General features: G+C 52.5%; 1 protein-coding gene across 1 annotated transcript; it reads left to right on the forward strand.

Annotated features, from left to right (window-relative positions):
• Positions 1-3,616: 3,616 nt before the first annotated feature.
• Positions 3,617-16,734, forward strand: ROBO4 (roundabout guidance receptor 4). Its single transcript, XM_019710437.2, has 18 exons — positions 3,617-3,805; positions 4,172-4,501; positions 4,808-4,965; positions 5,161-5,281; positions 5,570-5,697; positions 5,804-6,032; positions 6,277-6,389; positions 6,786-6,954; positions 7,113-7,298; positions 7,424-7,466; positions 9,602-9,738; positions 9,856-10,119; positions 13,466-13,573; positions 13,770-13,905; positions 14,052-14,297; positions 14,431-14,789; positions 15,767-15,973; positions 16,093-16,734. The coding sequence occupies exons 1-18, from the start codon at positions 3,736-3,738 to the stop codon at positions 16,101-16,103; spliced, it is 3,015 nt and encodes a 1,004-aa protein (XP_019565996.2). The 5' UTR covers positions 3,617-3,735; the 3' UTR covers positions 16,104-16,734.

Raw genomic sequence — 16,734 nt, forward strand, 5'->3', positions numbered from 1 at the left:
CAAGGAAATTATCAAAGAACTCTTCTGCAAAGAATCATGGAATTTTCCGTGATTCCTGACACCATCCAGTTCAAAGCAAAGGCTTACTTCCTGGGACCTTCCTCAATGTTACCTAGTCAAAGCCCAAATCCTGTAATAGGTTTTTTCTAACACCCTCTTACTGAGACACCCCACCGTTCCTTGTGGTGTGCACTCTCCCCAGCTGTGAGAAGTAATAAACCCAATGTTTTCAACAACAGGTGCAGTCCTGGCGATCTTTGGCTGGAGGACATTGAGAGGCTGAACACAAAATACAGTAACTGATCTCCCTTTCTCCTTGGACATGTGAGCAGATGGTTAAATATTGATGCTAGCAGCCTTTGAAATGTCCATTTGGGCAACACTTGCTGTAGGTGTGAACCATAGTCATTGGTGTTGAGAAAGTCAAGAAATGGGAGTTGAGAGTGTTAGACGTGATTTCCCCATGGACCTTGAAGTGGCCCACAATGCTGATGGAACCGGGAGGAGTGCCGGGGAAGTGGCATCAGGGAAATTTCTCCTTTCAGCAGAGAGGAGGTCAGCACTGTCTCCTCTCTTGACTCAATTTCCTTCCAGCTACTGGCATCTTAGAACAAAGATGATAATTTGGAGATTGGGACCGAGCAAACAATCAAAAAAGAAAAACGTAAGTAAAAAGGACAGAGTCTCAAAGCCAAAAAGAGTACCTAGAGGTGGTTGGAGCTGGCAGTGGCTGTGCTGGTAAGGGAGGAGGTGTGCCATTTCCAGAACACTCAAGGGATAATTAATACATGTTCCATATCCACTTCCATATCCACTACGCATAAACCTCATACAGACATTTCACAGACGAGGAAAGTGGGGTTCAGAGAGGTTATGTGACTTATTCGAGAGCTCTCTGCCAGTAAGCGGTGGAACCAGGATCTCAACCTAGTGTAACTGACTTCAATCCCACCTGAATTCATACTTTTAATCCCACCAGATTGGCCAGCAGGAGTCCCTGACTGCATCTTCAGAGAACATGGAATACGAAGCCAAAGAAACCAGAAGCCGGAAGTGAAAAAATTTCCTCTGGAAGGTCCTTTAGAAGGGCACTCAGTCCCTGCCCTCTCTCTTGCCTCTTACAAGCAACTATGATTAATCACAAAACACAAAATTCCAAAACCAGCGGTGAAGTAAGATATTTCTAAACTGGTCACTGGGTCTGCATATCACCAGGGCCCAGAGCAAAGCTTCCTTAAAATTGAAGGTGGCTCCCATTGCCTAACATCATCCCTGTGACTCATGCCGTCAGCTCTTCCTTAGTGTGTGGAAATGAGACCATCAGGATGCTGCTGGAAATGAGCACTTTGGTCTCTGGGAGCCATCCAGATGCACCTCACTGGTGGGAAGTCCCCTTAGCCATCACTCTGTGAATCCCTGAGTGCCCTGGATGCTTGAACCAAGTAAGGGGAAGGGGCTCTATTTTCCTACAGGAATAGCTCAGAGTAATTGGCCCTGCCTATCCCCACCAGTTCTTAGCACTTGGCTCTCCAGAGTCTGGGAATGGAGATGGAACGGGATGGAACGGGATGGAACGGAACGGAACGGAACGGAACGGAACGGAACGGAACGGAACGGAATGGAATGGAATGGAATGATGGCGGTCTCCAAGGATGAGGCGCATGATTGTGGGTCAGGTGGCATTCTTTGGGCTACCATAGCCTCTGGGGTTCTGTTTCTGCAGTACACCACTGGCCCCTCTCCTCTCTGTGTCACCTGTCCAGTCTCACTCAGCTGAGGACAGGGCGAGTCATGAATGTGAATTCCTTTGGGACTTGCCATCTTTGCCCTGAGGGATTTACACCTTCTCTCTGGATTATACAGCTTTGAGTAAAATCAAGTTGGCATTAAATCATTAGCAGAGAACTTGGTTCATCTCCCTAAGTCCAACTTGTAAGCAGAAGAGACTAACGAAGAACTGCTGACAATGTTCTTGGGGAGCAGGCGTCAGGAGGCCAGACAGGCTTCAGGGCTCTCTACCTGGCATATCTCTGGTTGGCTATGTGTGCAGTACATCCATTTGTCTCACCACATCCTTTCTTGTCTCATCCTCGGCTGACTTCAGTGTCCATATGAATACCGCCTTCATCCCTCTGGTCCCACAGACCCTTGACCCCATAAACTCCACTCTGCCTGGCACACATGCCGTGGGCTTTGTCACTGCCCTTAGCTCCTCCACTTCTGAAATACCAAGCTGTTCTCTGACCCAACTCCTATCCTTCCAGCTCGGTCACTCTGTTACTTTCACTGTTTATCCTCCATTCTTTCGACGTGCCCAGGGTTGTAGAGACCATGGTGTTCTCTTGTGTTGGTTGTCTTCATCAGCCTTGGTCTGTGTTTGAGAGGAAAGAGAAGGAGCCGTGAAGCCGGTCTTCCCTTCGCTTGGTAGGCTGCTACAGTTGTGGCTGTGGCTGGCACTGAGGCCAGGCTGGGACTGGGGAGGAAGGGAGGGGGAGGCAGCTGGGTTGGGGGCCCCACAGAGGAGCTGGCCAGGAACAATTGGGAACAAAGGCTGGACACTCTTCCGCTGAGCCCTCAGAGCCAGGCCTCGGCCTTCCGGGAACAGCTCCAGGAAATGGCTGAGATTCCAAATTTGGAAGGAAGAGACCTGTAAACAGGAGCTGAGCTCTGAGAGGGAAGAGCAGCCTCTCTTTCGGGAGGGGGTGGGGAGCAGCAGAGTGCAGGCTCAGAAGCTACAGGCCTGTCTGCTGCAGACACAGGGTTTCAGGGCTGGGAAGACTCTTAGAGATCATTGACGCGGACCATCTTTCCAGGGCCTGAAAAGTATATCTGCCAAGGATGCTTGAGTAGTTTCAGTGATGGGAGGTGCATAAAAATAACAATATTGGCTAAACTTACTGATCAATTTTATAATGCATTAGGTTACTGTACTAAGTGATTTTATGCTTTATCTCATCTCCTTCTTACTCCAGCCCTCAGGATAGGTGCAATTATTATTATTCCATTACAGATAAGAGTGGCTTGCAGGGGTTAAGGAACTTGCTGTCCAAGGCCTCCCAGCTTATTTCATCTGTTTCTGAGCTGAACAGGAACACACGGTGGGCATCTCCCGCTTGTCCCAGAGCTCCTGAATCCTTCCCATCTTCTGTCCTACACCCCTCAGCCCCATCTATCCTTGGGATATGGAATGAGGAATGACGATACACTTCTGCTCCCCTCCACTTAGCTTCCTTAGCCCACTTTCCTCTGTCCTCAACTCCCTCATGCTGTGCCCTGAGATCCCACCTCTGGGTTTCTATTCCACTTTAGCAGAGAGTCACTTGGAAGCAAAGGGATAAGGATGAGGGTTCAAGTTTTAAATAGAGGCTTAGGGTTAAAATATCGAGGTTGTGGTTGGAGTTCTCGTTAGTGTAAGGATTACCTTTAAGAAACCCCAGGCTAGGATTTCCAGGTAAACCTTGAAAATCACAAGGTAAACCCGAGGGCAGGGGTTGGAGTCAGGGGTTATGGCTAGAGGGTCAAGGTCAGAGAATTTCACTCCTCTGGGCTCCTCCCAGTTCTTCAAGGCACTGAGGGCCAGGCAGGAAGCATCGGTTTCCTCAAAGCTGCTTCCCTCTGGGGCAGTCTCAGCCACAAACAACCACCACCAGCCGGCCCCACCCCTCCTTCCCTTGCTATGAGCTCAGAGCCGCAGGACAAAGTGCTAGGGACCAGGACAGAGGCCTGAGAGCAGCCATGGGTTCTGGAGGAGCCTGCCTCCTGGGGGCCCGATGGCCCCTGCCTCTCCTATTTCTGCTTGGCACAGGTGAGTGTGGCCACCCCCCTCTCCTAGCGCATGCTCCCTTGATCCAAAGCCTGGCCAGGGGAAAAGAGGCCCTCCTGCTCCTTTCCCTCCTTTTTGCAGTAGGAGCACCAGACATGGTGATGGTGATGGTGATGGTAGATGGTGATGGTGATGGTGATGGTGATGGTGATGGTGATGGTGGTGGTGATAATGATTATGTGTGTGTAAGACAGACAGACTGAGAGCTCTGCAGGCCCTCTTCTCCCCTTCCAGTTAGTTTGTTATTCGGCAGTTGATCTTCAGATGAGAGAAGGCAGACAAGGTGTGCAGGGTTTTGGGGGGTACTATTGGTACTCCGACCTGGCTCCGCCTCCCTTTCCCTCCCAGGAGGCACGGCTCAGGACTCCCCACCCCAGATCCTAGTCCACCCCCAGGACCAGCTGCTCCAGGGCCCCGGCCCCGCCAAGATGAGCTGCCGAGCCTCAGGCCAGCCGCCTCCCACCATCCGCTGGCTGCTAAATGGACAGCCCCTGAGCATGGTGCCCCCAGATGTACACCACCTCCTACCTGATGGAACCCTGCTGCTGCTGCGGCCCCCAACCCAAGGACGTGCCCACAATGACCAGGCCCCATCCACAGACCTGGGTGTCTATACATGTGAGGCCAGCAACCAGCTGGGCACAGCTGTCAGCCGAGGGGCTCGCCTGTCTGTGGCTGGTGAGGCCTGGGAGGGGAAGTCTGGTGGGGGTACACGTTGGGTGAGATGCCTGAGGTGAGGGAGGTTTGAGGGGATATCTGTGAGGGGACGCTTGGGTGGGGAGATAGAACAGGAAAGTAGGGTTAGGAGTGAACCTAGATGGGAGACATAGGAGGTGGGGCCCTAAAGAGTCCACTGACGCCAGTCAGTGAACACAAAGCAGGTAGAGAAGAATGGGGCAGGTGTGGCAGGAGACACCAAGGGGGCACATCTGGGGAGGGGAGGACTAGACACTGCTCCTTGCACACCCTCCCTGCTCCCTACAGTTCTTCAGGAGGATTTTCAGATCCAGCCTCAGGACACAGTGGCCACGGTGGGTGAGCAGGTGACCCTGGAGTGTGCGCCGCCCTGGGGCCACCCAGAGCCCACAGTCTCATGGTGGAAGGATGGGAAATCCCTGGCCTTCCAGCCCGGGCGGCACATGGTGAGTGTAGCTCTCTTCCCCATACTCCATCCTGTCCTGGGCATGGCTGGGCACACCCTGAGAGACTAACCCGCCCTACAGCCCCATGTCCCCTGCAGAATTTAAAGAAGGGAAGGCAGTAAGGCCTTAAGCTTCCCTCCCCACTTAGAGCCTCTCCCCGCATGGGAGACTTCACCATGCACCTGGCCTTGACAGGTATCCAGGGGCTCCTTGCTGATGGTAAGAGTGGAGAAGAGTGACGCAGGGACCTATATGTGTGTGGCCACCAACAGCGCAGGACAACGGGAGAGCCGGGCAGCCAGGGTGTCTGTCCAGGGTAAGGAGAGGATAGTCAGTTAAAGTCAGGATCACTGTGGGGGCCTCCCATTAGGGTGGTATGGTCTGGTTTTGGCTGGAGTTAGGGTATGTGGGGCTCAACCTGGGATCAGGGTCAGAGTGATGGGGACCGCATTTAAGGGGCAGTTCCCCATCCTAGAGTGAAAATAGAAGTGCTCTAGACCTGGGAAATCTGGGAGTTTCGGTTTCTCAGCAGCTAAGGGACGTTCCGCTCCTCAATGCCTTCACTCTGGCCTGTAGGCCCCATCCCAGACCTATGCTCCCACAGAGCCCCGGGACTACAAGGAGCCTCTGGAGCTGCTGGCAGTGCGTATTCAGCTGGAAAACGTGACCCTGCTGAACCCAGACCCGGCAAAGGGCACCAAGCTTGGGCCTGCTGTGTGGCTCAGCTGGAAGGTGAAACCCAGAACCCAGGGGTGGGAGCCAGCCCAGGGCCACTGCTCACGAAAGGACTGGTCATGAGCTTCCTGACCCTTCGGCCTTTCTCTTGTCTCTTTCCCAGGTGAGTGGCCCTGCTGCACCTGCCCAGTCCTACACAGTGCTGTTCAGGGCCCAGACAGCCCCAGGAGGCCAGGGGGCTCCATGGGCAGAGGCCCTGCTGGCTGGCAGGCAGAGTGCAGAGCTTGGGGGCCTCCACTGGGGACAAGACTACGAGTTCAAAGTGAGACCATCCACTGGACGGGCTCGAGGCCCTGACAGCAACGTGCTGCTCCTGAGGTTGCCTGAACAAGGTCAGGGACAGACATCCCCAGAACCCAACCACAGACCCTCTGGTCCCTTCTTGCCTGGGGGTCCCTGGACTGTCCCACTCCGTTCTGGGGGGATCATGGATCCCACTCCTGGACTCCTGCCCTGCTCAGGCAAGCAGAGCTCCTGTTCCCATCAATGTGGCCTCCGACCCTGTGTCCTGATCCCAGTTCTTTCCCTAAAGTCCTCTCCCTCAGCATTCCTCACAGCCTCTCTCCCTCTCCCCAGTGCCCAGTGCCCCTCCCCAGGAGGTGACCCTAAAACCTGGCAATGGCAGTGTCCTTGTGAACTGGGTCCCACCACCTGTGGAAAACCAGAATGGCATCATCCGTGGCTACCAGGTACCCCCCGAAAGCTGACATACCCCTTCCTAGTGGAACCAGGACCTCCCTCTTCCCCGGCATCCTGAAATGTACCTGTGCCGACAAGCAAGGGACACTTACTGCTGTTGAGTGAGGGTCTGCCAGACCCTGGCGAGCACGTATCTACATGATGTCATTTCATCTCACCGCCCACCCTGGGTTCTAATCTCCAATTTACAGACATGGGGAGTGAGGCTAAGGTCACAGATGTAGGACACAAGACAGGAATAAGAAGTGTGGGTGCAGGTGCAGAGGGAGTGTCCCCAGGAAAATGGCAGGGCAAGATGACCACAGGCCCAGAGTCTAATCTGCAAATGAAGGACTCAGCTGCTGGGATGGTGCCTGGGGGCGCTGCTCACCCCTGCTTGTCCTCAGGTGTGGAGCCTGGGAAACACCTCATTGTCACTAACCAACTGGACTGTGCTGGGGGAGCAGACACAGCTGGAGATTGCCACCCAAATGCCAGGTTCCTACTGTGTACAAGTGGCTGCAGTCACTGGCGCTGGGGCTGGGGAGCCCAGTAGCCCCGTCTGCCTCATTTTAGGTGAGGGCAGTACCCACGGGTCCCACCCATAACCCTCAGCCCCAATTCCCACCTTCCTCTCTCCCTGCTCCCACCTCACACTTTCAGCTTCTCCCCCTTCTCTGTCCAACCCTCATCGCCTCACCGCCCCCAACCCCTGAGCTCCCAATCCCTTACAGAGCGGGCCATGGAGCGAGCTGCCCGAGAACCCAATGACCAGGGTCCATGGACCCTGGAGCAGCTAAAATCCACCTTGAGGCGTCCAGAGGTCATTGCCAGCGGGGGTATTGTGCTCTGGCTACTGCTGCTGGGCACAGCCGTGTGTGTCCACCGCCGGCGACAAACTGGGATGCATCTGGGCCCAGGTGAGAGAATGAGGTGGACTCTGGGTGGTCAAGCCTCCTTGGGTCCAGTCAGAATGCTAGGGAGGTTAGCTCTCTAATCCGGTGCTGGTGAGTCTAGATTTAGCCTTTTTCCTGCTCTCTCTCAGGTCTATACAGATATACCAGTGAGGACGCCATCCTAAAACACAGGTGAGAGATGGAAGGGGAGGGACCTCACGTAAGGGAGGGGAAGGGTCCTTGAGGGAGATCCATTCATTTCTTTAGAACAGTCTCCATCTGCCAGGAAGTCAGTCTAGACGGAGGCATATGAGTGCAATCCTGAGTTAGAAGTGCAGAAACAGGTACCAGATAACATGGAGGGGATTAAGGTGGGGAAATGTGCGAGGAAGATTTCACATTTACCTTGATCGTAAGAAGGGGAAGGGCAAAGGGAGCAGCAGGGCCAAGGGACAGTGGAGCTGGGACAGAATTAGATGGAGTTACCCCTACTCCAGGCAGTTTGGGATCCTAGTACCTGAATCTCTCCTCAACTCCAAGTGAGAATTAATTTCTCTTTCAATAATGTTACTATCACACCACTTGACAGGTGAGTAAAGCAAGAATCATAAACAGGTGGCTTTGCCCAAGGCAACACAGCTGGCCTTCTGAACTCCTAATCCAGTGCTCTTGTTGCCGACCGCTCGCTAATACTGACTACATTTTCCTGCTGACTCATCCTGCATTGGTGCAGAATAACTAGCATGGGAAGACCAGCCTAATTTCTAATTTTCTCTGTACCCTCAGTGTTCACCTAGCAGTGCCTTTGCATTCAGTAAATCACTCACGTATTGCGCAATCTTTCCTTCACAATAATCCACCTGCAGTTCCAGCAGAGGGCGCTCTGCCCCCACACCATAGATGTGTACTCCTTAGTACTGCAACGGGGCGGTTGGTTGCCGGTACCTCTGCTCCAAGTGTTTGGCTGCCACAGCAAGTCTGCGGTTATGAGACAAGATACTAAGCAAGAAAACATCCGTTTTTCTCCTACTGGCAAAGCTTTACACTAAACAACCATTTCATCTCTGCCCACTTTTCCCTGCTCTGTATTTTATTAGATGTCCTCTGGGAGGCTTCACATCCCAGGTCTGCATCTTTCAACAGAAGATTTTTGAGCACTTACTATGTGCCAGACACATCCAGCTAGACCATTTTGCTGTCAGTTTCTCAGCCCAAAGCAAGGTTCCAAGCTGGCGCCATGTTCCTGCGTCGTTCTGTGCTCACTGGCCTTTCCCTTTAGTTATCTCCTGGGCTTTGTCTTCTCTGCCCTGACCTTTCTCTGCCCCGCCGGGACTTCATCCCTGTCCTTGAGGGAGATCCATTCATTCCTTTAGAACAGTCTCCGTTTGCCAGGAGGTCAGTCTAGATGGAGGCAACCACGCTAGCTTATGAATGCAATCTTGAGTTTGAAGTGCAGAAACATGTACCAGAAAACATGGACGGGATTAGGGTGGGGAAATATGAGAGGAAGATTTCACGTTTACCTTGATAGTAAGAAGAAGAAGGGCAAAGGGAGCAGCAAGAAACAGCCTGCTATGTTCACAGGGCAAGACAAGCCGTTTGGTCTGGCCAGGGCATAGGGTGTGAGATGGGTCAGAGCAAAGGGTAAGGTTAGGGAGCTGGAAGCCAGACCAACTAGGCCCCTGTTAGCCATGCTAGGCAGCTGGGCTCTCTCTTGGTAAATGGGGAGCCATTGAAGGTTTTAAGAGAGAAGTGCTTTGGTCTGATCCCTATTATCAAAATATCACTCAGGCAGCCAGCATGGCCCCCAGTTCAAAGGGAACCAGACTAGAGGTAGAGAGGCAAGCCCGATGCAGCAAGCTCCTGCTCTGCCAATTGCATGATCTCACGGTTCCTCGTTTCAGCTCACAGCATCGTCCTTATACGGAGGGCTTGTTGTTACCACTTTGCAGATGAAGAAACCGGGGCTTAGAGAGGCTGACAGACTTACTCCCAGGGTTGCACCGCTGAGCTGTGGCAGATGGAGATTTTCAAACTGGGTTTATCTGGCTCCAGATCTGTGTTCTTTTCATCTTAGCACACAGCTGTCTCTCTAATACCTCCTAGCTCTGGGCAACTTGGACTTCCCCTGATCCCAGGATAAGAAAAGGCACTGAGTTTGAGGCACCAGGTCAGAGATTTTAAGGAGTCTGAAGGGCTGAAAAGTAGGCACAATAAAACTGGTACCACTGTCTTCTCACCCCTTCAGCTACCCTCTGAGCTGGAGGTCTTGGCCAATTAAGTTCTCACTTCACCATGTCTCACTTCACCGTGTCCCATTGCCCCAGGATGGATCACAGTGACTCCCCCTGGCTGGCAGACACTTGGCGGTCCACCTCTGGCTCTCGGGACCTGAGCAGCAGCAGCAGCCTTAGCAGCCGGCTGGGAATGGACCCCCGGGACTCACTAGACTGTCGTCGCTCCTGTGAGCATGCTCAGTGGGGGCCAGGGCCTAGCAGTGGATCAGGGATCCCAGGACTGGAGGAGGGGGGCGTAGAGCAAGATGTGGTCACCATAATTCCTCCTGTCTTTTTTGTCGCAGTAATCTCCTGGGATCCCCGCAGCCCCGGTGTGCCCCTGCTTCCTGACACCAGCACTTTCTATGGCTCTCTGATTGCTGAGCTGCCTTCCAGCCCTCCAGCCCGGCCAAGCCCGCAGGCCCCAGGTGTCAGGCGTCTCCCACCCCAGCTGGCCCGGCTCTCCAGCCCCTGGCCCAGTGCAGACAGCCTCTGCAGCCGCAGGGGTCTCTCCTCCCCGCGTTTGTCTGTGGCTCCTGCGGAGGCTTGGAAGGCCAAGAAGAAGCAGGGTAAGGACAGGGAGGGCAGACCCAGCCTGGAGCGGGTAGGAGGGGCCAGGAGTGGGAATGTGGTGGGAACATGGTCTGGAGCCATGAAGCCGGGTACAGGTGACACCCCACCCACAGCATCGATTCTCCTGTCCTCGTGGACACCCATCACCAAAGCACTCAGCTAGGAGTATGCTGGCCTCAGCTGTTCTTTACATTGTGCTCTTGTCTCGGTGTGGCCACACCGATAGTGAGCTCTGTTTCCGCAGTCAGCTCAACTCTACAAACATTTAATAAGCACCATTGTATGCCAGACATGGTGATTCAAGAGATACCAGATACAGTCCGTGTCCTCTAAGAGCTCAAAGTCTCATGAAAGTGACTGACTGGCACCCAAGTCATTCTAGAACCTAACAGAATGTGACCAATGCTGGTGTGTAAGCCTCCAGCTCCCATGAACTCCGGTCTTTGTGCTCTACCTACGGGTCTTCCCAGGCCCGACTCCCAGATCGCTTCCCAGAGGAGTATGTACCTTCTGCCCACATTTCTCTCCTGACTTCTAGCAACCTGCTTTGACTTTCCAGAGAGAAATAATTATACTCTCTGTTTCTTTAGCAACCACTGTATGTTAGGTGCTTTACTTGTATTTGTTATTTGATTTAATCCTCACATGTTAATGAGGTATGAGTTCTCTAATTTTACAGATAGGGAAAGAGGATCAGAATTGGTAACTTGTTCAACACCCCTCCTCAGTAAGCTGCAGAACTCAAGTCTGAAGCCAGAGTGGTCTGCTCCCAAAGGCTACTCTGACTCTGGGAACGCCCTCGGGAAAGCCTATCCTCCCGCTGATTCTTTTCTCCCATCTCTGAATACTGGTCTGCACTCTGTGCTGACTTCATGAGACTTCTCTACTGATTAGTAAGATTTACAAATGTTGGATAGCCGAGTTTTTAAAAGTTTATAATCTAACTTTTATTATGACAAAGATGGATTCAGAGTAATTCGGAGATCGTCCAATATGCAGAATTTTATGCCTCTAAATATTAGCAAAGCCGGCATTCTTTCCAGCTTTGCCTCAGAGGTATTGCATTAGACATCCTCGGTGGTGATAAAATACCAGCCACACAGAGGTTGCATAAGTCTCATTTAAAAACCAGCTTTCTTATGAAGAACTACCTGGCCTTGAATATAACGTATGGCCCATCTTAGACCATTAATACTACTGGACACGGTGAGTAGTTTTCTGCAGTCGATTCTTAACAAAGGTTTCAGTCCTCAGATGAGGCTTCCTAACCTCCCTCAGGGGGTTAGGTCCTCATTCACCCGTGTTTCTCCTCACCCCAGTCTCACCCTACCACTGCCTCCGATGGGTCAACCACAGTGACATCTGTGGGCTGGTGGACACTTGGCCCACCTCTGGCTCCTGGGACCTCAGCAGCTCCAGCAAGATCATGCTCTGAGCTTGCCAGAGCCATGGCATTGGCTCTACTGCTGTCACCTAGCCCAAGCGTGATGTTGCTTCATCTTTTAAAACTGGCAGGCTCTCTCAGTGTCCCTACTCCCCTTGACCAGCTTATTCCTTTTTCTTATTATATGACCTTAGTTGGGATTTTTCTCCATGACCAATATTCTCATAACTGCATTCTGCCATGTATCACCTATTACATCAGGCTCTTAGTTTTGCTTACTTCGCCAGATACTTACACTGAATATCCTCATTAATTCATTCTTTCAAACAAATATTTATTGAGATTCAGGTATGGCCAATGAGATTTGGCCTAACCTTACTAACATTTTTATTGTATAGTTTATTCAGATAGTGTTGAAACTAAAATCCAAGTAATTCCAAGCAAGGTGGGAAGAGGATTTTTGATACCAGAACCCTTTAGAGGAAATGAAAAGGGTTGAGAAAGATATAACCTTTTCCCTTCTTTTTCCACACAAACCAATCAACCAACATCTGTCCCCATTTCTGAGCTTAGTTAAGAAGCCAGGCACTAAACAAGACAAAGCGGATGATAGCAGAGTTGGAGCACCTGAAGTTGGTCTCTAGGACTCCCTAGGTGATCCAACAACTAAAGGAAAGACACAAAAACCAAACAGCCAAAGTACAAAACCAAACTTTGATGGAAGAAGTGTAACCACTGTGTGGGTTTTCATCCCAGTGACTCAGATGTTCTGGCCACTGTCCATGGATTCCCGGGGCTCAGATATGGTCTTGGTCTTGTCCCTGCTCTGATCTGCCCATGGTGGCCCCTACGTCTTTGAGATAAGACTGACTAGATAGCTCTTCAGACAGTCTGAAGCTCTGCCTCGAAGGTCCTGCCTGGTCTTTGGTCTGGGCTTCTGATCGTGTGCTACTAATCTGAAGGCTATTTCTTTCCTCCTTTGTTTGATGTTCTCCTGGTTCCTGGTCTTGGGAAAGTCTAGTATTTTCTATTTCTGTTACCCAGTTCCTCTCTTGTTTAAACTTAGATCCATTTTGGTTTTGGCCTGACCAGGAAGCATGCTCATGGGTCATTGCACACAGCTGGGTCTGTTACCTCAGCGTCGTTCATTCAGCGCTGTCTCTTAAGTGGCCCTGTGGGCCAGGTGATAGCTGCCATCTAATATGTGATTCTTTTCACCCCGTGTTTGCACCTACATCTCTGAGAGCATCCATCATTCCCTCATTTAGCCAACAAATATTGACTATCTATGGGCAGGGCATTGTCTCCTTGGATGAGACCAACACATCTTCCTACTCTAAAGTTCCTCTTCCTGTCACACCTGGCCTTGTCTGGGGTTATTTGTTTTTCTCTTACCTATTCAGCTCAATTTGGCAGCCCAACCCATCTCCCAAGGTGAGAGACACTCAGGTTTCTCAGGATAGGGCTAGCTAGAACCGTGTGAGATATTTGCAATGTGAGAAATGAAAATTAATAGGTTCTCTCCAAGAAAAGCAATATATGTCTTCACAGAGCCAAAATTCATGAGAAGAGTAGCGATGTGGGGGTATAGCGATCAGAAAGAGTGGAATATAAAGGAAAAGAAAAGAAAGCTATTAGGTGCCAGGAACTTTCCAATCTGTTTTGATTTGATTGGCAAAACCATCATTTGAAGTGGGTGTTTACAAATGAAATGGAGGCTCAGAAAGGTCACATAGCTACTACATGGCTGAGCCAGGCTACGAATGCCCGTGTTTTGACTCCAAGCTGCCTGGATGGAGGGGGAAGGTGGGGAGGATGGAGAGAGGTTCTTTTCTCTTCTCTCTGGGTTCAGGAGCCCTAAAGTGTAACTGAATGACAAGGCTGAAGATGGCGCCTGTGATTGGAGCCTGAAAGACCCACGCTGGCTTGTCCCCCAATTACTAACTCTTTCTTTGCAGAGCTACACCAGGCCAATAGCTCCCCACTGCTCCGGACCAGCCACCCTGTGGACCTCTGGGCCTGGGAGTTGGGGAATAAAGGCTCCAAGAACCTTTCCCAAAGCCCAGGTGAGAAGAAGTGAGGTGGTGAGGCAGGGTAGAGGGGCCCACCAGTGCCTACAACTGGCTTCTCCTGTCCTTGAGGAGGCCGGGTGGGTGGCGTATGGGGACAGGAAACTAAGGGGTACGGTAGGTTGGAATGCAGTTGGGGGTCTTGGGCTGATAGGGGCTCTGCCATTCTCACACTCAAGCTGTTGTTCCCCAGGAGCTGTGCCCCGAGCTCTGGTTGCCTGGCGGGCCCTGGGACCGCAGCTGCTCAGCTCCTCCAATGAGCTGACTCACCCTCTACCTCCAGCACCCCTCTCTGCTCATGGACCCCCCGGTCAGAATCAACAGACCCAGTAAGAGGGCAAGGGATTCAAGAAGCAGGGTTGGGGGGTGGAGAGGGTAGGGGTGTTAGTTGAGCTTGGATGGAGCTGGAGAGGAGTGGACAGCGACTCAAAGAATTGAACTAATCATCCTGCCATCTCTGTCTTACCCCAATCAGGTGCTCGGGGGAGCTGCAAGTTCCCTCCTCCCTCCCACTGCCAGCAGCGCCCCTCCCCATCCTCAACCCCTCCAGTCCCCCCAGCCTCTTCAGCCCCCAGGCCTCCTCCCTCTCTGGTCCCAGCCCAGCCTCCAGTCGCCTGTCCAGCTCTTCACTGTCATCTCTGGAGGAGGATCAGGACAGTGTACTGACTCCTGAAGAGGTAGCCCTGTGCCTGGAGCTCAGTGACGGTGAGGAGACACCCAGGTGAGTAGCCCAAGGGAAAATGGAAGAACTAGAGTATGCCTATCAGAGCCCCGATCCACCCTTTCTCAACTGGAATGTTTCTGCCCTATCTCACCTCAATTATCGTACTGTCTCCTACTCTCTCTCTTCCCAGGAACAGTGTTTCTCCTATGCCAAGGGCTCCTTCACCCCCCATCACCTATGGGTACATCAGCGTCCCGACAGCCTCAGAGCTAGCAGACATGGGCAGGACTGGAGGAGGGGTGGGGTCCGAGATGAGGGGCTTGTTGTGCCCACCTCGGCCCTGCCTCACCCCCACCCCCAGCGAGGGCTCCTTAGCCAATGGCTGGGGCTCAGCCTCTGAGGACAATGCCCCCAGCGCCAGAGCCAGCCTCGTCAGCTCCTCCGACGGCTCCTTCCTCGCAGATGCCCACTTCGCACGGGCCCTGGCAATGGCTGTAGACAGCTTTGGCTTTGGTCTGGAGCCCAGAGAGGCAGACGGTGTCTTTACAGGTACGTTAGATCACCCTCACCCCTTGGAGAGGAAACAGCTTCTATGAGACCCTTTCTTCCCAACCAAGAGGCAAAATTCCTAATCATGGGCTTTGTTGTCATTGTCCTTAAAACAGCTAGATTTTATTAAATGATTACTACAGCCCAGGCTCTACGATAAGCACTTTAACATACATTCAATAACAGCGCCTCTCTGAGGAATATTCTCTGTATTTCTTTTTAAATGGGGAAACCATAAGTCAAACAGGTTTCTTAACTTGCCCAAGGTCACCTCTGAGAACAACTTGTTCAAGTCTGAAGCCTGGAGACAGTCAATTGCATGGTCCATTCCCCTACTTCCAGGGGGCCCCTCTCACCCACACGAGTCTCCAGGAAAGATGGCTCCCCAGCCTCTTCTATTTACTCCAACCCAGATTTCTCCTCACTGTGGCAAGTTCTGTTTTCTCTCTTACCTCTGCTGTGCTTCCAAGCCCTTCCGCTTGCCTTGTCTTGGTTGAGGGAGGAGCAACTGAGCTCACCCTTCACATGTCTAGCAGAGTTAGCTCCATGTCAGCAGAGGCAGTCAAGCTCCCTGGGCTCCTTTGGTGTTCCCTTCCTCACCCACTCTATCAGACCCCCTAACCCATCTTATGAACCCTAACTCTACTCTTTGCCCCCAAGAAAAATAACCAGGCTTATGGTGAATGGGAGAGCAAGGAATATCCAGGGCAGAAGTGCCCATAATGGAGGGAAAAAGAGGCTGCCAGGGAGTGGAAAAGTGAAGGAAGAGTATGGGCAGAAGCCCAGTTTGAGCTCTTCTCACTAAAGAAACCAACAGACTGTCTTCATATCTTTGGGGCTGGGGTCACCAAGATTGATGGGCCAAATTGGGGCTAGGGTTGGGCATATGCCTTAAGTTGGCCCCAAGCTTTCTGCCCTAAACTCATTACCAGGGGTAAAGGCCAACCCTCCACAGATCTCTCTACCCTTCCCCACAGATGCCTCATCACCTCCCTCACCCCGGGAGGACCTCTTCCTGCCCCCCACCCTCCCCCTACCCCTGTGGGAGTGGAGGTCAGACTGGCTAGAGGACATGGAGAACAGCCGCACCCAGCGACTGGAAAGGGGGCTGCCTCCCTGGCCCCCCGACTCTCAGATCTCTTCCCAGGGAAGTCAGCTCAGCTGTCCTGCATCCAAGGCTGGCAGTAAGTGTCCATCTGCCTGGCTGGTGTGGTTTTGGGGAGGAGCCATGAGGGAGCCTGGGGTCTGGCAGGAAAGATGAGGAGCAGGGGGATAATTCCACTCTCCCCCAATTCTCCTACAGACTCCTTCTGAGGCACGTCCCTGCTCTCCAAGAAAAGACTCAGAACCCCTTCTCCTGTCAGCCAGTGGCCCCAGCCCTGGACTTGGCCTGTGAGTCTCGTGGTTGGGTCCACCTTGCCAGGCCTCCAGAGTTCTCCCTCTGGGATTGTGAAAGCAAATGAAACACAAAATCAGAGCAAAGCAGACCTGGAGCCTCGGGAGCAGAGTCATCTCCACCTGACACCCTTGCTTTTCCCGTGCTCCACCCAATCCCACCACCAGGCTGTTTGGCTTAAGGAGCAGCCCATCTCCTGATCTCCCACCCACGCAGAGCATGGGAAGTGGGGGAGCCAGGGGTTTTTTTTGGAGACAACGGCAGCTTGTGGGGGAGGGCCATGGAGGAAGGAGCTCCTCAAGCCTCCCCTCAGCCTCACAGGACTGTTCCAAAGAGACCACTCAACTCCCGCCACAGCATGTAAAGGAGATACAGAGCAGTGGCCCGTCAGGCCACAAGGCCCACCCCAGCACCAAGGCCAAGGTTCCAGATGGACCCAGGGTGGGAGCAGAAGGGAGGGAGGCACAGAACGTGGGACAAAAACACCCTCCTCACACTGCTGTCACTGTGAGCTTAAGGAATTGCTACTATAAAATGGCAATGAGTTGA

This window comes from Rhinolophus sinicus, linkage group LG16 (assembly GCF_036562045.2).
Source record: "Rhinolophus sinicus isolate RSC01 linkage group LG16, ASM3656204v1, whole genome shotgun sequence".
Classification (NCBI taxonomy): domain Eukaryota; kingdom Metazoa; phylum Chordata; class Mammalia; order Chiroptera; family Rhinolophidae; genus Rhinolophus; species Rhinolophus sinicus.